The sequence below is a fragment of the Narcine bancroftii genome, chromosome 1 (assembly GCF_036971445.1).
Source record: "Narcine bancroftii isolate sNarBan1 chromosome 1, sNarBan1.hap1, whole genome shotgun sequence".
NCBI classification, from domain to species: Eukaryota; Metazoa; Chordata; class Chondrichthyes; order Torpediniformes; family Narcinidae; genus Narcine; species Narcine bancroftii.
Genome location: NC_091469.1, coordinates 272,885,060 through 272,909,064, shown reverse-complemented (window position 1 = coordinate 272,909,064; position 24,005 = coordinate 272,885,060). Strand labels below are relative to the sequence as shown.

The following is a 24,005-nucleotide window of genomic DNA, read 5'->3' as shown; positions in this document are numbered from 1 at the left end:
TGAGTACGAGTTTCACTGATTGTGATCATGACAGAAATAAAATAAATAATTGTTATCATGCAACTTTTCTAGATATTTATTTACTGACTCAAAATCCTTTGCAGTTTGAATTATGAAGATGTTGGGAAAAACTAGCCTGGTATTCCCTTAAAACACCAAAGTTTGAGTGATGATCAACTTATGATTAAATGGTAGAAATTCCTAACTACAGAATAAGTGCATTTAATACCATAAGCCTTTTCTCTCCTTTGAAAAATAACCATGGTTAGATATCATTTGCAGACAAGAGTTCTGAACTCTATCTTCTGGAAGGCCTGGCTGTAATTTTTAAACTCTTGGAGCAGAGGAAATAATTTCAATAAACCTTGTTTCCTTCAATGTATTGAAAATTTTGTTCAAATATCCCTTTGTTTTTTTAAAATTTCCAGGAAATAGAACCATGATTTTTGTAATGTCATTTGACTATTGGTATGCATACATCTCTCTGGTAAACTTGCACTATATTCTCTCCAGCGTGAATCACCCTACGATGTAATAATCAGAATTGTTTGCAGCTCTTCTATTGAGGATTGGCAGGACTATAGTATAACTTCTCAACCACTGTGTTTCCCTTTAAGTGTTCAATGAAAACTGGTTGCGTCCACCTCATAGATGCTCAAGAGCAATTCTGGATTCAATTCAAACTCCAATTCCACAAGCAAAATTTACCCATTATTCCAAATTTACACATCTCTTTTTTTGTATTTTAGGACCTCTTTGCCTATGGTTGTTTACTTGTGTAGTGTCGACTATGGCAATTTATGTGGGACTATATCAAATACTGGCTTGAAGATGGAAACTTCAGTCACCCAGGTAAATGCTGAAAGCAGTAGCGTGCAGTATTGAGTTAAACAGGAAAGTCTACAGACGCTGGGGTTGTAGTGCAATGTTGTTTGGGTTTATTTTTAATTCCTTCAAAGCACTTGTTCATTCAGCTATTACTAATAAACTATTTCAAAGATTTGGGGTTGCTTACAAACAGTATTATTATCATACCTAACCTTAGGTAGCTATTTCTGAGAAATTCCTACTTGTGAAACTCATCTTCACAATATATCTTTCTCAGAAAATAACATGCTGAATCCTCTATTATCATCTTGGAGAGTGATTGAACATAATCTCCTTTGGATATCTAGAACAGGAAGTCAACTAAAATTCTCTGGATCAATAATGGACTTGGGTCAAAATTTCCATCTGAGAATAAAGTACCATAATTCCCAAAAGTGTAATGTTATCAATGGTCTTCATAAATGCCATGGCATTGAAGCATCTCACCCTGGTTTCAGGCTATGCTCTATCAGGTTTTTCTCAAACTTTGATCTTTCCTGCGTATCCTGTCAAGGATCCACTATCATTTTACAAATACGTATGAAGGTATTTGCAATCATCAACTAGCCAATAACAACATTAATAATGTTAGGGTTTTGGGCAATTTATTCATGTGAAACAAAGTAATGCAATGTAGATTTTCACAGCATTTTAACACTAATAACAATGAATAAATATGGGTTTAGATCAATTAGCAGTAGCAGTTTTTAAAAGAGTCATAGAGTGTGAAAACAGGCCCTTTACCTTAACATTCCCACACCAACCAAAATGTCCCAACAAAACTAATCCTGTCTGCTTTTGGTAAATAATAATGTTTCACAATAACTGAGGATGTTGCCAATTTTATGAGTATGATTTCAATGTTTTTTTCATCAATATTTGTTGACCAAAGATTGAATTAATATTGAGGTTAACATTGTATTTACCATCTCTTTCTACCACAGGGGACAACACATAATTGGCCACTGATGGTTGGGCCATACTACGACATCACCTATCACTTTCGAGTGACCATTTCGGTGAGTACCAAGCAAAACTGACATTAAAACAGATCGGGGAAAAAAGTATTATATTTGATCCAACTGGAAATAGGTTATTGATGACCAGTACATTGTAATTGCTGAACATGATGCATCTTCAAAGGAATGAAGAATTAATTGTCCAGTTCTGAATTTTCTTCAGACCTTAAAGCATAAATCGAGTCCAACTCAAAAGAATCTGTAGCTGAAACATTCCCACCTTTTTCCTGTGTTTAAAAATGCTCTCAACGTTTATAACATAAGCTCAGTTCTACATAATATTTTTTTTAAACTTTACATTCTAATACAGGTAGATAGGACATTTGCAGTTATCCCCACCATACTCATTTCTAATAAAAATCAAAAATTGCAATGCTAAACACTATAAGAAAATATTCAGGAGAACCAACATCTGTTATGAAAGTAAAAACAAAAATATTGGAGGAACTCATCCGGTCATGCAGCATAAAGAAACTGGGTTAATGCAAGAAAATTTTACAGTTATACATCATCATCTCCCTACAACTCAGAATGTAAAACTCTTGCAAGGTTCTTTATATCTGAAGTGAAAGAAAGAAAGTGCAAATGTTTGTATCAATTATGATGATATGGGGAAAAAATGCAGAGAAAGGCAGAAGGACAGCTAACTAGAAAGAAATATATTATAGTTTCACCTGGAAAGAACATTTGGAGCTTTGGGAGATATTATATCATCTGCATTGCATTAGAAAGTATAGAGAACCTCATCAAGGACAATTCCAGGCTCAATGCACAAAATGCTCCCTACTGTCTAAGCAAACCCCTCAACAGTGGTCTTTCATTTCTTGTACATTGTTGCAATGAATGGTGCAGACAGGTCTACAGGATTATTTTCTCTTTGCAGAATCGGGCTACATGCAACAGCAAGGGCACATCTGCAGGAGAGACCTTCACACAATACAGCTTCCATTTCTACCGAGTCTGCAATTGAACAGGAAGGGGCTCCATGGTGAGAGACTACTCGCTTTCCTCCTCACAAGTTCCATCATGAATGAGGAATCTTTCCTGGTCCAAGACAATGTAGCCACTCAGAACGACCAAAGGAGACATTGGTGTGATTGAGAAGTTTTGCACACCACGTACCTACAGCCTGCACTTACCACTTCCTGCTGGGACAGGAACTTTTACACTTTGAGTGAAGGGATTGGGGCTGGGGGAAAGAGAGAGAGAAGATGGAAATTTTCTCTTTCCTACAAATAAATTTGGGATGGTATTTTTCCATGCAATAGTCTTTTGTAAAAGATACCATTTAATTTAAAAAAAGTCAAAATTATGGCTAAAACCAAATGAATCCAAGAGCTTCTGTAGGGTTCAAGTTTAAGATTAGGATTGTAGTGTCAAAACCAAATTTTTCCCAGCTATGCAATAAACAGAATTAATAATACTGAGAAAATGTAATCAGAAGATATCCCATTAACATTCCTCAGTACACCACACAAAATTTAGACACCTAATGATTTAATTTTCAGTAAACAGTTCTTACTGCTGATCTCTGCCATGGTTGCAGATAGAGAACCAAAATCCGTTGCAGTGCCCTGCACAGGGGAAGTCAGTCAAATGTCACTGATGCTGCTTACTGTTCAATGACTTATCCTCCAAAATCTTGTGTGGACAGAATCGGACTGAGTTGCAATAATATCTAAAGTAAAATTGTTTTCTAATGAAGAATCGTCACTTGACAATAGTACTGGAAGGGCTATTGGCTCCTGGAGAAGTGTAATTCAACAAGAATCAGCAAGCACCTCAGGGAGATGCCTGATGATTGGAAAATGGACGAAAGGATAGTATTAACGTTAATGTGTATGTGGACAAATGGATGTTATCAATGCAAAACAATGGAATGAGTTGAAGTAATTGGTTCTGGTCTTTAGTAAACAGTGTATTTTTACAATACTAAGTGACGATCTTGTACTGGTCTAGTAACTAATTAATGGCTATCTTGAAAAATGTGCGAGTATACAGATAGTTCCAGACCATCAGAACAGTCAAACTAGTGCAGAAACAGTCCAAATGCCATACATTTTTTGCAGAAGGTGCTCTTCTGAGAATAAAATAACTGCAGCCAATGAGGAGGTTTTAGCCCCTAGCCTGGTGTGCCACCACTGACCAAAGGATTCCCAGAATGGAAAGTGTTCTTAAACCTCCACACATTTATCTCAAGAAGTCCTTAAAGTGGTGATAGGAGGAAAGATCAGTCACCAAGCCTGTATGTGTACTGAATCCATCAAGAGGAGAGTCTGTAAACTCCAGGTTTGGTTTCCCAAATTTATGCAAATGAATTTCCACCCCTTCCAGAGTCTAGGATGTGAATCTTAACTACTGTCTGGAGTGATCATAAATAAAATTCTCTCACATCAAGGTTACATCAGTTATTGGGAATGCTATAGCTCAAGGTACTGCAACAACTGCACATGACTGTTACTGTATCAAATTATCTCAACTTTGTTTATAACAAAGAATTTGTTCATTCTTATTTTAAATAGCCTTTACCTGACTTGGTTGAGTGAGAGGTTGCGCTTTCGATTCCTCAGTATGTCCAGTTCAGAAGTGTGGATGCTGTAATTAACTCAGGGAAGGGTATTCAGACGAGGATCCAATTCCTGGTTGTCGACAGTCAGCAATTCTGCTGGGAAATGTTTCTACATGGACATCAGTTGAAGACAGGATCAGTCTTGGCTCCAATTGGAATCAGGCAAGAAATTAAAACTGAAGGCAATGATCTGATCAGTCTGTCCCATCATTTGGCCGATCAGGCTGAGGGGCCACGTGCCACTTACTTCTCCCATTTCTTGTGGCCTTGTTATAATGCTGCTCATTGTTTGGCCTCATGCAAGATCACAACCTACTTGGGCAAGGTATTAGAGGATAATTGGGGATTGTAGAACTGCCGTCCTTGAATTTGACACTTATTCTGGGTGAGAATTACACACTGTGCCTATCCTACACTCCCTCCACCATTCACAGTTCAGGTGACTTTAAGTTTCTGGATTTCTGCACAGGACATTTAGGTGAGGGATAAAATTAGCACATTTCTCTCTTACTTTGCTTCAGTCCAGAATCAACCTTCAGGAGGAATAAAATTGGAGAGGTTTGAAAATGCTCACAATAAATTAACATTAAGGGTGTTGATACCTTTCCAAAATAGAAACTGGTTTGTATCAAACACAGGTCAATGGACTCCCACGAAAAGGTCAGGCCATGTGGCACCAAGATTAATGCTGGCAGGAGGCACTGCTCCCACTGCTTAAACTTAATAACTATCTTAAAAATATAAATTGCTAATTAAAAATAGCTCAAAGCTCCTTGTAAATATTATGTATTTTAATTGCTGTTGCAATCATTTCTTAAAGCACTAATTTTTATTTTATTTTTACAATCACTTGTTAATCGTTGTACGTACATTAGCTTTTTTACATGTTAGGACTTTTGTTTTATTCTACTGTGGGTTATGAGTAAGCTAGGCTTACAAATACATTTCTGCTAGTTTTATTTTTTAGCTTCAATATACTTGAGGTATATATATTTATTGTTCTGTATCTTATGTCTGGACAGTTGACTGCTTTTGTTCACTTGTGTGTCAACTTAGAACTTGTGTAAAACTTGTGTCACAACAGTGGAGATTAAATAACATACCTAGCCAATCCTTCTCAGTAACCATTGTCCATATAGCAAAATGAGCCTTTCTATTGCAGTCAGGGATATGCAAACATTTTAAAATCAATTAAAAGATGTCCAAAATGTCTTAAAGCACCATCTTTTTTTTTTAAAACAGGCCTTTTGTCCCAAGAAGGGTACCTAAGCTCATCCCTGTATTTGCCCCATTCCCTTCCTATCGAATTGATGTGTATCATCCATCACCCCACCAAATTAATTGCAGGAAAATCCATACTGAAAACATCAGATTATCCAGGTTATATTGTAAAAAAGGTATCATTTGGAGGGAGTTATTTTCCATTTTTGACCTATAATTAATCATGCCACCCATCTGACTAATAGATTGTAATATTAAGAGGGTATATAACGTGGCTAATTATTTGATCTCTTCTGTTGCAAAGGTAGGAATTGTTCTTTGACGAAACGTAAAATGACCGTGGAGTATGTTCATCTCTTACCAAATAGTACTGCAGCTGTTGATATGCAATAAATATAACTAAAATATTCCTGTGATTCATGGTATATTCAGCTGTCACCTGTTGAGATAACACACACCACTAGTACCTTTTTTTTTTAACAATGCTTGAAGAAATATTTTAATTTCAAACGTTAATTGTCAAATTGATCTGTATAATTTTTTTTACCTAGCATTTAACAATAAAGCATTATTACCCATTTCCTCCAGTTATTTACTATGAAAACTCAAACCCTATAAATTTACCAGCAACCTGTTACAAAATTCACTATCAAAAGGATTTCTGTACTTTTGAGGCTGCATTAAAACCCTATAAAACATAGACACAGTTCACCCCCACAGAAAACCAGTTGGCCAGCTTGGATAGTCAGTGAAATCCTGGGACGTCCTCAAAGTAGCTAATTTCCAAGTACATTTTCCACCTTGACAGCATCCGTAGATTTATCAGTCCCACATTGGATCATACTCATTGTTTCAGAATTCTCATCTCTTGTTTGAATGCCTGATCCCTCATTCTCTTACTGATTTCCAGCTCAGAATTGAACTGGAGGAAACTGAGGGAATCAATCCCTCTCTCTGATATGACATCCCTAAACCCTAGTGAAGTCTATCATAATCTCAGGAATCGATTATTTTTTTTCTTACAAAAAGACCAATACAGCACATCACACTTCAGTTATGGTTTTAGCAATCTGTTAAACTGTAGCAAAATGTCCTTAGTGTCCTCCAAGATCCTTGCAATCAAGACCAAAATACTATTTGTTCTCAAAGTTCATGACCCACCACTAATGTCCCGTTTCAGAAATAATGTTGTCTTGTTCTTCCTATAGCAATGAATTTTCCCCACATTTCCCAAAAGCAGGCTTATCCACTTGCCCTCTCCATATCTCTTGCAGATAAGTCAATAGTTATCTATTCCTTTTTTTCCACTGACTTGAAATTATTGCAGTTTTGATTAAATTAAAATTTATCACTCATGTCTGAACCCCTGTGCTCTGGATTTTCTGTCAGTATAAGCCTTGCTCCTTCATTAAGAAAATTATATTTCAAAATCAATTTACTGCAGACACTGGAAATTGGAGGATAAAAGTTGGAAATATTGATCTGGAGAAGCAGGGCTAACCTTTCCAGATGATCTCTCTCAGAACTAGTGATCCCAAGGATTTTAAAAAGACAATGAAAAGGATGGACGGGGCTGTGCAGTGGAGCAGAATGCAGAATCAATTCAAAGATAAAGGTGCAAATTAAAATATGCAGAATTCAACTCTTTCAAAACAGCACTATCAAGTCCAAAAGTTTGTAATCTGCCTGGTCTGATGAAATCATTTTGAGGAGGATGGCAGAGTCTAAATTCAGGAGGTTGAGGGAAAGTGCCCCAACTTTGCTCAGGCAGAATCTTAGACTTCAAAAAAATTGAACAATAGCTGGTTTTTAAACCACATAATTCTGTCTTGGGATGAATTGGTTAGGTTGGTATCTTTTCCTTTCTGATCTTGTACGTCATTAAAATTGTGATTGGTTTATTCAGGGTAAACATAGAGCATTACCACTTTTGAGACAGTCAGAACTGCTTTATTCAGTGATCAAAATGTAGAACTCGAAGGAGATTCATATGGAGTCCAAATACCATTTGGAGTTAATATCCACTTTTGGCATCAGCTAACATCTGCGTACATTTCACCTGGGAGAGGGGGTTGCCCAACCACGCAAATATTGTTTCGGTGAAAAAACATTAAAATGAATAAAACTTCCTCCACGTATACCGCCTCATTTGATTTTCTGTAGCTTCAGTTGTTGTTTTAACTACAAATTGAGAGATTGGTTATTTTACAATCAATAACTTACCTCTTAACATTCATATGCCTTTCCATCCTCAACTTGAAATGAGTTAGAAGCATGACAGTACTCCCTCTTGCAGCAGCATTTAGATCAAAACAGTCCAGACTTGCCTGGTACACAATTCACCCAAACATTTATTTCCTACCCTACCAACACACAGTGGCTGCAGTGTCTTCCTACAAAAAGTGACAGTGGTTATTTTTAAATTTAGACATACAAAACGGTAACTGGCCCACAAACCTTTGCCCCCTATAAATATACCAATTAACCTACAATCCCCATATTTTTCTGAAGGGTGGGAGGAAAGTCGAGCACCTGGAAGAAACCCACGCAAACAAGGGGAGAACATACAAACTCCTTACAGACAGTGCCAGATTTGAACCCGGGTCACAGACACTGCAATAGAGTTGCTCTAACTGTTAGACTATCTGTACCACCCTTACTCCAACAGAGCTCACAATCTCCATCAAGGAGTGAGAGCACAAAAACATTAAAATTACATTAAAGACACAGAATTACCAACACCACTTATAGATTTTCTCTGGCACCACTCTGATGTGGAAATTTATTCCTTCACTACTGGATCCAAATCGTAGAACTTATTCCTCAACAATCTAGCAGTTCCTTCACCTCTGAAACTGCAATGGTTAAAAAAAAGTGGCTCATCTTAAGGGCAATTAGCGATGGCCAATCAAAACCGAGCTTTTCCAACTATATACCAAAAAAAATACAAAATTTACAAATATATTAGAAACATGCCTCTTGCTCCACCAAGTCCAAAACCAACCACCACTACCCATTTACACTAATTTTATGTTAATCCTCATTTTAATGCTCAATCTCTCATCAAAACTTCCCCAGATTCTACCACTGAGGACAATTTACAGTAATAAATTAACCAAAAAACTCAGGGAGAACATACAAATTACAAACTGGGAGCAGATGTCAAGTTTGAATCTGGATCACTTGTGTGTGAGGCAGTGGCTCCGTTGTACACTATTTTACACTATGAAAAACTTCTATGTCGTCTTCATCTTTCACAACTTCAGGTCATTCTACTGCATTTAACAGTCAATGGAAAGCTTCAGAAACGTGGTGGCTAAAATTACATCCAATTGCTCATCATGTGAATAAAATTATTTTCAGATCGCTGAGGCTGGGAATTAAATAGTAAACATGAAATTATAATGAACTTCCCTCCTCGACTACAAATAACAGAATGAAATAACACATGAGAGAGAGAGAGAGAGAGAGGAGCCAAAAGATTCCATATAACTGATATCTCAACCAAAGACAAAACATACCAGCCAGAACACCAAAGCATTATTAAGAATATATTTTTAAATTTGAAAAGTAAAAACCAAAATGCAAACAAAGCTTTTATTATTTTTGTTAGTTCATTAAGATCTGATAAAAATTCCAGGTGCTACTCAGAGGATCTTGAAGGCCTCTTGCTTCTGCAACAACCAGAGGCATTAACACCACAAGCAAGTCCATGCGAAATCATCCTGAAGGAATGGCCTCATGTTCTGCTCTGAATACAAAACAAATTAAAATTATATTAACAGTGCAGCTTTAATATAGAAATTCATAGCCATAATGCTTTAAAAGTGAACAGCAACACAAGCACTGAGCCTAGAATTAGGAGAGGGGACCTAACTCTACATTGATCAAGCTTTACGCAGGAAAGGGGCACAGTAGCATGCAACAAAGTCAGGCCATCAATAATGGGATTAAAGCAACAAGACCCTTACATACGATTATGGAAGATTTAACTACAAATTAAAAAGTCCCATTCATTCAAGAAAAAGTGATTTTTTGCAGACTTGGAGAGCTCAACTTTTTGTCAGTATTGAAATACATTTTCTCTCCCCTTGCACAGATGTTCCTTTGTTGGATTTACACTGTAGAGCAGTGCCATCTTTCTGGCATGGCATTTTTTATTTATATCCAAGAACCTGTAGCGCGAGGACAAGCGGGCATTAGGCTACCATATTACCACTTTGCTCACAAAGATTACATGCTTTCAAATACCACAGCAGTTCCTTACCTCCCAGACACTCCCAGCTTCCCTCATACATAAATACCGACCCAAAGGAGGAGGAAAAGTACTCCAAATCCCATAAAAAGCGATGCTACCAGAGAAATCAGCAGCTCTTTATAGATATCCCGTGTGTACTTGGTAGATGTTACTTCATATCTAGTTAAAGGGTTCAGAAAAATGCTCATTACATTTGGTTTCCACAGGTCTGAATTGTACGGTACCTGTGTACACTGTTAGAAGCTATTATATTAACAAGAAAATGTCACTATACCTTAGAAGTTATGCTGATTTACAGGACTTCATGCAATCCAATGACTCTGCTCCATCTTAATGGAGTAGTGTCCAGGCCTGTGCCTTTAAGGCCATATGGTCTTAGTAGTTTAACATACTGTTGGGATATATTTTGAGAGGACTAGAATACAAGGACAGCAGAGTTGGCTTGGCGGTTAGTACATTGCCATTACAGTGCCAACGATTGGGACTGGGGTTCAAATCCCATGCTGTCTGTAAGGAGTTGATACATTCTCCCCATGTCTGCGTGGGTTTTCCCCCAGGGACTCGTTTCCTCACTCCGTTCAAAACGTACCAGGGTTGTAGGTTAATCGGGTGTAATTGGGCAGCATGGGCCCTGTATCTAGGAAACAATGTCCTGGCATTGGAAAGGATTCAGAGGAAGTTTACAGAATGATCTCGGGGATAATATATAAAGAGCATTTGATGGCTTTGGGCCCATACTCATTAGAGTTGAGGATGAAGAGTTTTGGGAGGGGAGAGGGGGGCAGGCAGGATGTCATTGAAACCTTCCAAATATTGAAAGATCTGGATAGAGTGGATGAGGAGAAGAGTCTCTGACTAGAGGACACAGCCTCAGAATCAAAGACTGACCCTTTAGAAGAGATGATTAAGTGTTTCTTCAGTCAGAGGATGGTGGATCTGTGGAAATCGTTGCCACAGACAACTGTGGAGACTAAGTCGTTGGGCATATTTAAAGTGGAGGTTAATGGGTTCTAATCAAAAGGCAAGAATATGTGGTGGAGGAGAAATGTACAAGCCATTATTCAAATGGCCCAAGAGGCCTTGTTTGGCTCCTACACCCGATGGTCTTAACAAATGGATGTGATTCTCGATTGAGATCTGAAGCAAATTGCCGCCTCCTATTGAGGACAGAATAAACAGCAATAACTGGCTTTGTAAAAACTCAATCAAGATGGCTTAGAAATGAAAGCATCAATAAATTCCATAAATTGAATGTGTAAATCCTACACAGGATTTAATTTGTATTTCCACACTTCAGTTTCTATCATCTCTCCCAAATGCTTCCATGTATTCACAATTTTGCTAGCCCACAAGGTTCACAGCTCCTTTTTACCAAAACCGAGCACTGTGGGTCCTACACTACACTCTGCAGCACTTTCTATCAAGAAAGACCAAAAGATGTACATCTCCTTCCAAGAACTTTTGAAAAAGCTGAATATCGATACAGTGCAGGAGCACTCCCCAAAAAATTATAACACACAAGGCAGCAGACACAAGAATTGGAGAAATAAAATCAAACTGCTGTTGAAGCAAAGGGATAGTTAACATTGTGGGTCTCAACCCTGCATCTGCAGGACCTCATGCACGTCAACCTTCCCCTTGCCTCTGCAAACACTGCTGACCCACTGAAATTTTCTAGCCCAAAAAAAAAACAGATCAAAGACACTGCATTTAAGGCAGAGAGATTTTGGGATCCAGCATTTTTTTCAGCAACTGAAAACATAACCAAAAATCGTGGTGTAATTACAGATCACTAAACTTGAAAGATTGCAAATAAGTTCAGGGGAGAGACAAGTCAGGCAAAGCCTAGGGAAGGATTTAGATGTTGTTTAACCAGCCACCAAACAGGATGGACGGAAGAGACTAACATATAGTAAATACATGCATATTGCAAGTTAGGGCACTGGCAGAAGAGTTTCACATCAACTTGTTATCAGAACTAGAGTGTAGCTTCTTAAAAGCCATTTTTGATTCAGGGCTTTCTGCAGATGAGTGGAGGTGGAAGTAGGTGGCCAAATGTTGGCATGAATGCGTGGCCTTAAGGTCATCTTGTGGGGGTTAGGTGCTGCAAATAGGGCTCAAGCTAGGAATCTGTGTGGCCTGAAGATGAGTACTTTTAAAAAAAAAACATTCTACTTGGTCCTGTCCTAAAGTGAGACCCTTTTGGATAAATTTGGCTTTTTTTTTTAAAAGAACAGGTTACAGGAATTAAATTTCGACAAAGCCCAATGTTATTTTAACCAGGTAAAATTGTAGGGATATGACCAAAATTGAAATTAAAATGTACCAAAAGGAATTTGTAAAGATTTGCAGTAGCAAGAATTATGTATAACAGTAATTTGAAAATCAGACTCTCATTTAGGCATGAAGCGATGGAACCCATAGCTGTGTTCCTCTTGAGAAGATTACTTATAATTTGAGAAATAAATATGATGTATTTTTGAAAATCCGGCATCCGTATTTACAAATTGCTGTCATTAATTTATAGACGTTTTCCCTAAACTTTGAGAACCTCATTAACCTCCTTGAAAGAATTAAAAGACAAATGGTCAGAGCCATGTGTTGAGGGGTGTCTTCTGCCAACAGGTTTCTTTTCTTGCTTTTCTTTACATTTCTGTTAATTCTTTTCCTTCATGCTTTTTCTCACTTTTTTCTTGGGGATTTGTTGGGGGGGAGGGGATTGGGGATTTTATACCATCATGTATAATTGACACAACACTAAGATTTGATTATTGTATTTTATATTTGGCTATGATTACATATATGGATAAAAATGTTTTAATAAAATTTTTAAGAAAGCTAGGAATTTGCCTCTCCATCTCCACCACTTTCCTTTTCTATAGCCCAAGATCCTCAGACTATGAACATCATTGAGCCTTTACACCACTTTCAAATATTATTACTATATTGAATTTGTTCCAAAACTGTACTGATAACACCAGAAACAATAAAATTGTAATATTTGTCAAAAGTATGCATTTCCAACTGAGAAAATGCATTGGTTTCTTGTAAAGTACAGATTTTCCAACTGAAGCCCAAAGTGCTTTATCAAGTTACCCTCTCAACCTGTAAACGCTGATGCCAAAGATTTATGACCAAAAAGGAAGCAACAGGACTCCTCTTCAGGCATAGAACTTCAGTTCTAACACGGAAGGTGAATATGGTAACCCTTCGCATCACTCGGAACCCAAAAGTGACATTAATCACAATGCAAAAGGATACACAAAGAACCATGCAGTGAAGAACATTCCAATAGCAAGAAGGACCACTGTCAAATGTGGGAAGACTGCAGGATTGACTGGGCTGGTGTATCTGGTCATTGCCTCCAACTCCTGAAGAAAACAAGTTATAATTAATAATCCATCATAGTGATAGACAAGCCTGTTGGAGTTGCTCCTTGTCCAATGGCCACATGCTGGCAATACAGGGCATTAGGCCACAGAATATACATCAGCCAAAGCCTGTATGATTACCACCAATGAAGTTCATAGTCCAACTTATATCTTTAAAGATGTGAAGACAAACTGAGCATGTGGAACTGAAGCCCAAGCATGTGTGAATAATTATTTGATGATGATGTAGGATACTACTGATAGGTAGTGACAAAAACAAGGTGGAAATATAAAAATCCTGTTGCTTTTTTCAGCAAGAATAAAATCGGCTATTATCTTGAGACTATAAAAGCGACACAAAAGAAACAAATGATAATGATAAACTCTTATATTAAAAGTTTAATGTGCAATGTAGCAAAAGTCTTACTTGCTGCAGCCACAACAGATACACAAGGTTCATCAACAATATACAAATTAAATTACCTTCATACAAATCCACCCTGTTCAATTAAAACCCTGTATTTATGCAAGGGTTTCCTCCCTGTTACCGAATACTGGTTATATTTTTAGCAAGGAGTCTGCACAGGAGACCTGCATTGCAACCCCATCCTCCACTCTCCAAACGCAAACGGCCAACCCCCTCTCCACTCTACAAACGGAAACAGCCAACACCCCCTCCACTCTCCAAACGGAAACAGCCAACACCCCCTCCACTCTCCAAACGGAAACAGCCAACACCCCCTCCACTCTCCAAACGCAGGCAACCCACCCCTCCACTCTCCAAACGCAAACAGCCAACCGCCCTCCATTCTCCAAACGCAAACAGCCGACCCCCTTCCAAACGCAAACAGCCGACCCCCTTCCAAACGCAAACAGCCGACCCCCTTCCAAACGCAAACAGCCGACCCCCTTCCAAACGCAAACAGCCGACCCCCTTCCAAACGCAAACAGCCGACCCCCTTCCAAACGCAAACAGCCGAACCCCCTCCAAACGTAAACAGCCGAACCCCCTCCAAACGTAAACAGCCGAACCCCCTCCAAATGCAAACAGCCGAACCCCCTCCAAACGCAAACAGCCGAACCCCCTCCAAACGCAAACAGCCAAACCCCCTCCAAACGCAAACAGCCGAACCCTCTCCAAACGCAAACAGCCGAACCCCCTCCAAACGCAAACAGCCGAACCCCCTCCAAACGCAAACAGCCGAACCCCCTTCCAAACTCAAACAGCCAACCCCCTTCCAAACGCAAACAGCCAAACCCCCTTTCCAACGCAAACAGCCAACCTCCCTTCCCAACGCAAACAGCCAACCCTCCTCTCCAACGCAAACAGCCAACCCTCCTCTCCAACGCAAACAGCCAATCCTCCTCTCCAACGCAAACAGCCAATCCCCCCTTCCAAACGCAAACAGCCAACGCCCTCCAAACGCAAACAGCCAAACCCCCTCCAAACGCAAAGCCAACCCCCTCCAAATGCAAACAGCCAAGCCCCCCCTCCAAACGCAAACAGCCAACCACCCTTCCAAACGCAAACAGCCAACCACCCCCTTCCAAACGCAAACAGCCAACCACCCCTTCTAAACACAAGCATCCAAATTCCCTTTCCAAACGCAAACAGCTGACCCCCTTCCAAACGCAAACAGCCGACCCCCCTCCAAACGCAAAGAGCCGACCCCCCTCCAAACGCAAACAGCCGACACCCCTCCAAACGCAAACAGCCGACCCCCCTCCAAACGCAAACAGCCGACCCCCCTCCAAACGCAAACAGCCGACCCCCCTCCAAACGCAAACAGCCGACCCCCCTCCAAACGCAAACAGCCGACCCCCCTCCAAACGCAAACAGCCGACCCCCCTCCAAACGCAAACAGCCGAACCCCCTCCAAACAGCCGAACCACCTCCAAACGCAAACAGCCGAACCCCCTCCAAACAGCCGAACCACCTCCAAACGCAAACAGCCGAACGCCCTCCAAACGCAAACAGCCAATGCCCTCCAAATGCAAACAGCCAAACCCCCTCCAAAAGCAAACAGCCAACACCCTCCAAACGCAAACAGCCAAACCCCCTCTAAATGCAAACAGCCAACGCCCTCCAAACGCAAACAGCCAAACCCCCTCCAAACGCAAAGCCAACCCCCTCCAAATGCAAACAGCCAAGCCCCCCTCCAAACGCAAACAGCCAACCACCCTTCCAAACGCAAACAGCCAACCACCCTTCCAAACGCAAACAGCCAACCACACCCTTCCAAACGCAAACAGCCAACCACCCCTTCTAAACGCAAACAGCCAACCACCCCTTCTAAACGCAAACCGCCGACCCCCTTCCAAACGCAAACAGCCGACCCCCTTCCAAACGCAAACAGCCGACCCCCTTCCAAACGCAAACAGCCGACCCCCTTCCAAACGCAAACAGCCGACCCCCTTCAAAACGCAAACAGCCGACCCCCTTCAAAACGCAAACAGCCGACCCCCTTCCAAACGCAAACAGCCGACCCCCTTCCAAACGCAAACAGCCGACCCCCTTCCAAACGCAAACAGCCGAACCCCCTCCAAACGTAAACAGCCGAACCCACTCCAAACGCAAACAGCCGAACCCCCTCCAAACGCAAACAGCCGAACCCCCTCCAAACGCAAACAGCCGAACTCCCTCCAAACGCAAACAGCCGAACCCCCTCCAAACGCAAACAGCCGAACCCCCTCCAAACGCAAACAGCCGAACCCCCTCCAAACGCAAACAGCCGAACCCCCTCCAAACGCAAACAGCCGAACCACCTCCAAACGCAAACAGCCGAACCACCTCCAAACGCAAACAGCCAAACCCCCTCCAAACGCAAACAGCCAAGCCCCCCTCCAAACGCAAATAGCCAACCACCCTTCCAAACGCAAACAGCCAACCACCCCCTTCCAAACGCAAACAGCCAACCACCCCTTCTAAACGCAAGCATCCAAATTCCCTTTCCAAACGCAAACAGCCAACCCCCTTCCAAACGCAAACAGCCAACCATCCCCTTCTAAATTCAAACAGCCAACCACCCCTTCCAAACGCAAACATCCAAATACCCCTTCCAAACGCAAACAGCCAACCCCCTTCCAAACGCAAACAGCCAACCCCCTTCCAAACGCAAACAGCCAACCCCCTTCCAAACGCAAACAGCCAACCCCCTTCCAAACGCAAACAGCCAAACCCCCTTTCCAACGCAAACAGCCAACCCCCCTTCCCAACGCAAACAGCCAACCCCCCTTCCCAACGCAAACAGCCAACCCTCCTCTCCAACGCAAACAGCCAATACCCCTTCCAAACACTAACAGCCAATCCCCCCTTCCAAACGCTAACAGCCAATCCCCCCTTCCAAACGCTAACAGCCAATCCCCCCTTACAAAGGCTAACAGCCAATCCCCCCTTACAAACGCTAACAGCCAATCCCCCCTTCCAAACGCAAACAGCCAATCCCCCTTCCAAACGCAAATAGACAACGCCCCCTCCAAATGCAATCAATCAACCACACCTGCAAACGCAAACAATCAACCCCCCACCAAACGCAAACAGCCAAACCCCCCTCCAAACGCAAACAGCCAACCACCCTTCCAAACGCAAACAGCCAACCCCCCCTTCCATACGCAAACAGCCAACACCCCCTTCCATACGCAAACAGCCAACACCCCCTTCCAAACGCAAACATCCAAACCCCCTTCCAAATGCAAACAGCCAATCCCCCCCTCCAAACGCAAACAGCCAATCACCCCTTCCAAACGCAAACAGCCAACTCCCCTTCCAAACGCAGCCAATCCCCCCTTCCATATGCAAACAGCCAATCCCCCCCTTCCAAACGCAAACAGCCAACTCCCCTTTCAAACGCAAACATCCAACCCCCCCTTCCAAATGCAAACAGCCAATCCCCCCTTCCAAACGCAAACAGCCAATCCCCCTTCCAAACGCAAACAGCCAAGCCCCCTTCCAAACGCAAACAGCCAAGCCCCCCTTCCAAACGCAAACACCCAATCCCCCTTCCAAATGCAAACAGCCAAACCACCCTCCAAACGCAAACTGCCAACCCCCTCCAAACGCAAACAGACAACCCCCCCTTCCAAACGCAAGCAGCCAACCACCCCTTCCAAACGCAAACAGCCAACCACCCCTTCCAAACGCAAACAGCCAACCCCCTCCAAACGCAAACAGTCAACCCCCTCCAAACGCAAACAGTCAACCCCCCTCCAAACGCAAACAGTCAACCCCCCTCCAAACGCAAACAGTCAACCCCCTCCAAACGCAGTCAACCCCCTCCAAACGCAAACAGCCAAACCCCCTTCCAAACGCAAACAGCCAACACCCCCTTCCAAACGCAAACAGCCAACACCCCCTTCCAAACGCAAACAGCCAACCCCCCCTTCCAAATGCAAACAGCCAAATCCCCCTTCCAAACGCAAACAGCCAAATCCCCCTTCCAAACGCAAACAGCCAAATCCCCCTTCCAAACGCAAACAGCCAAATCCCCCTTCCAAACGCAAACAGCCAAATCCCCCTTCCAAATGCAAACAGCCAACCCCCCACCAAACGCAAACAGCCAACCCCCTTCCAAACGCAAACAGCCAAACTCCTTCCAAACGCAAACAGCCAAACCAATCCAAACGCAAACAGCCAAACCTGCTCCAAACGCAAACAGCATAACCCCCAAACGCAAACAGCCGACCACCCAACGCTAACAGCCTACCCCCTCCAAACGCAAACAGTCAACCCCCCCAAACGCAAACAGTCAAACCCCCTTCCAAATGCAAACAGTCAAACTGCCTTCCAAATGCAAACAGCCAATCCCCCCTTCCAAACGCAAACAGCCAACAGCCCCTTCCAAATGCAAACAGCCAACAGCCCCTTCCAAATGCAAACAGCCAACCCCCCTTCCAAACGCAAACACCCAAACCCCCTTCCGAATGCAAACAGCCAATCCCCCCTTCCAAACGCAATCAGCCAATCCCCCCTTCCAAACGCAAACAGACAACTCCCCTTCCAAACACAGCCAATGCCCCCTTCCAAATGCAAACAGCCAATCCCCCCTTCCAAACGCAAACAGCCAAACCCCCTTTCAAATGCAAACATCCAACCCCCCTTCCAAATGCAAACAGCCAATCCCCCCTTCCAAACGCAATCAGCCAATCCCCCCTTCCAAACGCAAACAGACAACTCCCCTTCCAAACGCAGCCAATGCCCCCTTCCAAATGCAAACAGCCAATCCCCCCTTCCAAACGCAAACAGCCAAACCCCCTTTCAAATGCAAACATCCAACCCTCCTTCCAAATGCAAACAGCCAAGCCCTCCTTCCAAACGCAAACACCCAATCCCCTTCCAAACGCAAACAGCCAAACCCCCGCCTCCAAACGCAAACTGCCAACCCCCTCCAAACGCAAACAGACAAACCCCCTTCCAAACGCAAACAGCCAACCACACCTTCCAAACGCAAACAGCCAACCCCCTCCAAACGCAAACAGTCAACCCCCACCAAACGCAAACAGTCAACCCCCTCCAAACGCAAACAGTCAAACCCCTCCAAACGCAAACAGTCAACCCCCTCCAAACGCAAAGTCAACCCCCTCCAAACGCAAAGTCAACCCCCTACAAATTCAAACAGCCAACCCCCCATTCCAAACGCAAACAGCCAACCACGCCCTTCCAAACGCAAACAGCCAACCACCCCACCAAACGCAAACAGCCAACACCCCCTTCCAAACGCAAACAGCCAACCCCCTTCCAAACGCAAACAGCCAAATCCCCCTTCCAAACGCAAACAGCCAAATCCCCCTTCCAAACGCAAACAGCCAAATCCCCCTTCCAAACGCAAACAGCCAAATCCCCCTTCCAAACGCAAACAGCCAAATCCCCCTTCCAAACGCAAACAGCCAAATCCCCCTTCCAAACGCAAACAGCCAAATCCCCCTTCCAAACGCAAACAGCCAAATCCCCCTTCCAAACGCAAACAGCCAAATCCCCCTTCCAAACGCAAACAGCCAAATCCCCCTTCCAAACGCAAACAGCCAAATCCCCCTTCCAAACGCAAACAGCCAAATCCCCCTTCCAAACGCAAACAGCCAAATCCCCCTTCCAAACGCAAACAGCCAAATCCCCCTTCCAAACGCAAACAGTCAACCCCCTCCAAACGCAAAGAGTCAACCCCCTCCAAACGCAAAGTCAACCCCCTCCAAACGCAAAGTCAACCCCCTCCAAACGCAAACAGCCAACTCCCCCTTCCAAACGCAAACAGCCAACCACCCCCTTCCAAACGCAAACAGCCAAACACCCCCTTCCAAACGCAAACAGCCAACACCCCCTTCCAAACGCAAACAGCCAACCCCCCCTTCCAAACGCAAACAGCCAAATCCCCCTTCCAAACGCAAACAGCCAAATCCCCCTTCCAAACGCAAACAGCCAAATCCCCCTTCCAAACGCAAACAGCCAACCCCCCACCAAACGCAAACAGCCAACCCCCCTCCAAACGCAAACAGCCAAATCCCCCCTCCAAACGCAAACAGCCAAACCGCTTCCAAACGCAAACAGCCAACCCCCCTTCCAAACGCAAACAGCCAAATCCCCCTTCCAAACGCAAACAGCCAAATCCCCCTTCCAAACGCAAACAGCCAAATCCCCCTTCCAAACGCAATCAGCCAAATCCCCCTTCCAAATGCAAACAGCCAAATCCCCCTTCCAAACGCAAACAGCCAAATCCCCCTTCCAAACGCAAACAGCCAAATCCCCCTTCCAAACGCAAACAGCCAAATCCCCCTTCCAAACGCAAACAGCCAAATCCCCCTTCCAAACGCAAACAGCCAAATCCCCCTTCCAAACGCAAACAGTCAACCCCCTCCAAACGCAAACAGTCAACCCCCTCCAAACGCAAAGAGTCAACCCCCTTCAAACGCAAAGTCAACCCCCTCCAAACGCAAAGTCAACCCCCTCCAAATGCAAACAGCCAACTCCCCATTCCAAACGCAAACAGCCAACCACCCCCTTCCAAACGCAAACAGCCAAACACCCCACCAAACACAAACAGCCAACACCCCCTTCCAAACGCAAACAGCCAACCCCCCTTCCAAACGCAAACAGCCAAATGCCCCTTCCAAACGCAAACAGCCAAATCCCCCTTCCAAACGCAAACAGCCAAATCCCCCTTCCAAACGCAAACAGCCAAATCCCCCTTCCAAACGCAAACAGCCAACCCCCCACCAAACGCAAACAGCCAACCCCCCTCCAAACGCAAACAGCCAAACCCCCTCCAAACGCAAACAGCCAAACCCCTTCCAAACGCAAACAGCCAAACCCACATCCAAACGCAAACAGCCAAACCCGTCCAAACGCAAACAGCCAAACCTGCTCCAAACGCAAAGAGCATACCCCCCAAACGCAAACAGCCAACTACCCAATGCTAACAGCCAACCCCCTCCAAACGCACAGTCAACCCCCCAAACGCAAACAGTCAAACCCCCAAACGCAAACAGTCAAACCCCCAAACGCAAACAGCCAACCACCCTCAAAACGCAAACAGCCAACCCCCTCAAACGCAAAGAGCCAAACCCCCCTTCCAAACGCAAACAGCCAAACCCCCTTCCAAACGCAAACATCCAAACACCCTCAAAACGCAAACAGCCAACCCCCCTCCAAACGCAAACAGCCAAACCCCCTCCAAACGCAAACAGCCAAACCCCCTCCAAACGCAGACAAACCTGCTCCAAACGCAAACAGCCAACCCCCTCCAAACGCAAACAGCCAATCCCCCAAACGCAAACAGTTAACCCCCCAAACGCAAACAGCCAACCCCCTCAAACGCAAAGAGCCAAACCCCCCTTCCAAACGCAAACAGCCAAACCCCCTTCCAAACGCAAACATCCAAACACCCTCAAAACGCAAACAGCCAACCCCCCTCAAACGCAAAGAGCCAATCCCCCCTTCCAAACGCAATCAGCCAATCCCCCCTTCCAAACGCAAACAGACAACTCCCCTTCCAAACGCAGCCAATCCCCCCTTCCAAACGCAAACAGCCAAACCCCCTTTCAAATGCAAACATCCAACCCCCCTTCCAAATGCAAACAGCCAATCCCCCCTTCCAAACGCAATCAGCCAATCCCCCCTTCCAAACGCAAACAGACAACTCCCCTTCCAAACGCAGCCAATGCCCCCTTCCAAATGCAAACAGCCAATCCCCCCTTCCAAACGCAAACAGCCAAACCCCCTTTCAAAAGCAAACATCCAACCCTCCTTCCAAATGCAAACAGCCAAGCCCCCCTTCCAAACGCAAACACCCAATCCCCTTCCAAACGCAAACAGCCAAACCCCCGCCTCCAAACGCAAACTGCCAACCCCCTCCAAACGCAAACAGACAAACCCCCTTCCAAACGCAAACAGCCAACCACCCCTTCCAAACGCAAACAGCCAACCCCCTCCAAACGCAAACAGTCAACCCCCACCAAACGCAAACAGTCAACCCCCACCAAACGCAAACAGTCAACCCCCTCCAAACGCAAACAGTCAACCCCCTCCAAACGCAAACAGTCAACCCCCTCCAAACGCAAACAGTCAACCCCCTCCAAACGCAAACAGTCAACCCCCTCCAAACGCAAAGTCAACCCCCTCCAAACGCAAAGTCAACCCCCTCACAAATTCAAACAGCCAACCCCCCATTCCAAACGCAAACAGCCAACCACCCCCTTCCAAACGCAAACAGCCAACCACCCCACCAAACGCAAACAGCCAACACCCCCTTCCAAACGCAAACAGCCAACCCCCCTTCCAAACGCAAACAGACAAATCCCCCTTCCAAACGCAAACAGCCAAATCCCCCTTCCAAACGCAAACAGCCAAATCCCCCTTCCAAACGCAAACAGCCAAATCCCCCTTCCAAACGCAAAAAGCCAAATCCCCCTTCCAAACGCAAACAGCCAAATCCCCCTTCCAAACGCAAACAGCCAAACCCCTTCCAAACGCAAACAGCCAAACCCCCCTCCAAACGCAAACAGCCAAACCCCCTCCAAACGCAAACAGCCAAACCCCCTCCAAACGCAAACAGCCAAACCCCCTCCAAACGCAAACAGCCAAAACCCCTCCAAACGCAAACAGCCAAACCTGTCCAAACGCAAACAGCCAACCCCCCTACCAAACGCAAACAGCCAACCCCCCTACCAAACGCAAACAGCCAACCCCCCTTCCAAACACAAATAGCCAATCCCCCATCCCAAACGCAAACAGCCAAACCACCCCTCCAAACGCAAACAGCCAACCCCCTCCAAACGCAAACAGCCAAGCCCCTCCACTCTCCAAATGCAAACAGCCAACCCCCCCTCCACTCTCCAAATGCAAACAGCCAACCCCCCTTCCAAACGCAAACAGCAAACACCCCCTTCCAAACGCAAACAGCCAACACCCCCTTCCAAACGCAAACAGCCAACCCCCCTTCCAAACGCAAACAGCCAACCCCCCTTCCAAACGCAAACAGCCAAGCCCCTCCACTCTCCAAATGCAAACAGCCAACCCCCCCTCCACTCTCCAAATGCAAGCAGCCAACCCCCCCTTCCAAACGCAAACAGCCAACCCCCCTTCCAAACGCAAACAGCCAACCCCCCTTCCAAACGCAAACAGCCAACCCCCCTTCCAAACGCAAACAGCCAACACCCCTTCCAAACGCAAACAGCCAACCCCCTTCCAAACGCAAACTGCCAATCCCCCACCAAACGCAAACAGCCAACCCACCTCCAAACGCAAACAGCCAACCCCCCCCCCAACGCAAACAGTCAACCCCCCAAACGGAAACACCCAACCCCCCTCCAAACGCAAATACCCAACCTACCCCCCTAAACGCAAACAGCCAACCCCCCCCCCCTCCAAATGCAACCAGCCTCCCACTACCCCGCATTGCGCTGCCTCTCGCCACCATTACCCCTTCTCCCAGGGGCCCCGGGCTAACCGAGACGGCCCCGAAATACCTCTCAGGGAGCTGCAGCACCACTGCGGACCTCCTCAGCCCCGCCGCCGCCGCCCGGGGTGGGTCCTTGACTCCACTGTGACCCAACCCCGGGACCGTTTCCCATTTCTACCTCTCCAACACAACTTTAAGCTTCAGCCGAAGCACAAGCTGCCACTCACTCACCATCTTCACTCTGTCGGGCCACGTCTCCACAAAGGAAGTGACGTTGCACTCGCACTAACTTCTGGGTATTGTAGTCTGCAACGCACCTCTTTAACCCCAATCTTTTTAACATTCCATATTTAAATTTAGGCCACGCCGTATAATTTAAAGCAAATTAATAGTGAATATCTTAATTTTTCGAACAAATTATTTCTTCTCTTAATTTATACTCGGAAACTACAATTCCCATGAGCCTTTGTGGCTACTGTGTCCGTGAACAGATGGGGTTCGATGTGGTCGGCTGTCAGAGGCAAGAAACCAGTTTTTCTGCTCAAATTATTTCGATGAAAGTGTTTATGCGCTGGTGTTACAGGGAAACCCCGGCTGAAGTGTCTGCGGTGATCGGGGGGTGGGGGGGAGAGAGGGGTCGTTGCCAGGGCCCAGGGTGGAGAAGGGTTGCTGTCACGGGGGAGAAAGGGTTGGGGGGAGCGCAATTGATGGTGGGAGGAAGACTGACAGCTGGTCGGGAAACTAGTTTGCGTGACACGTCACTTACCGCGTCATTGTGGGGGCGGGATCTCCTTAAATCGCCAGGTTGGCAAT

General features: G+C 44.7%; 2 protein-coding genes across 8 annotated transcripts in view; one reads left to right on the top strand and one right to left on the bottom strand.

Annotated features, from left to right (window-relative positions):
• Window positions 1–10,093, top strand: part of myrf (myelin regulatory factor) — a 269,264-nt gene extending 259,171 nt beyond the window's left edge. For 6 of the 7 annotated variants that reach the window (XM_069899350.1, XM_069899342.1, XM_069899366.1 and 3 more), the window contains 3 exons: window positions 750–852; window positions 1,812–1,886; window positions 2,770–10,093. In XM_069899350.1, the coding sequence (XP_069755451.1) occupies window positions 750–852; window positions 1,812–1,886; window positions 2,770–2,856 (265 nt within the window). In that variant the 3' untranslated portion in view covers window positions 2,857–10,093. The remainder of the gene's footprint in view (window positions 1–749; window positions 853–1,811; window positions 1,887–2,769) is intronic. The other variant, XM_069899326.1, reaches the window with a different exon arrangement.
• Window positions 9,215–23,530, bottom strand: tmem258 (transmembrane protein 258). Its single transcript, XM_069899371.1, has 4 exons — window positions 23,424–23,530; window positions 13,196–13,305; window positions 9,944–10,093; window positions 9,215–9,427 (listed from the first exon to the last, which is right to left on the bottom strand). The coding sequence occupies exons 1-3, from the start codon at window positions 23,424–23,426 to the stop codon at window positions 9,967–9,969; spliced, it is 240 nt and encodes a 79-aa protein (XP_069755472.1). The 5' UTR covers window positions 23,427–23,530; the 3' UTR covers window positions 9,215–9,427; window positions 9,944–9,966.
• Window positions 23,531–24,005: the final 475 nt, after the last annotated feature.

Coding starts and splice junctions, on each gene's coding strand:
- tmem258 (XM_069899371.1), bottom strand. Junction 10,094..13,195: donor TTCACTGCATGGTTCTTTGT/GTATCCTTTTGC, acceptor CCCTTTAACTAG/ATATGAAGTAACATCTACCA.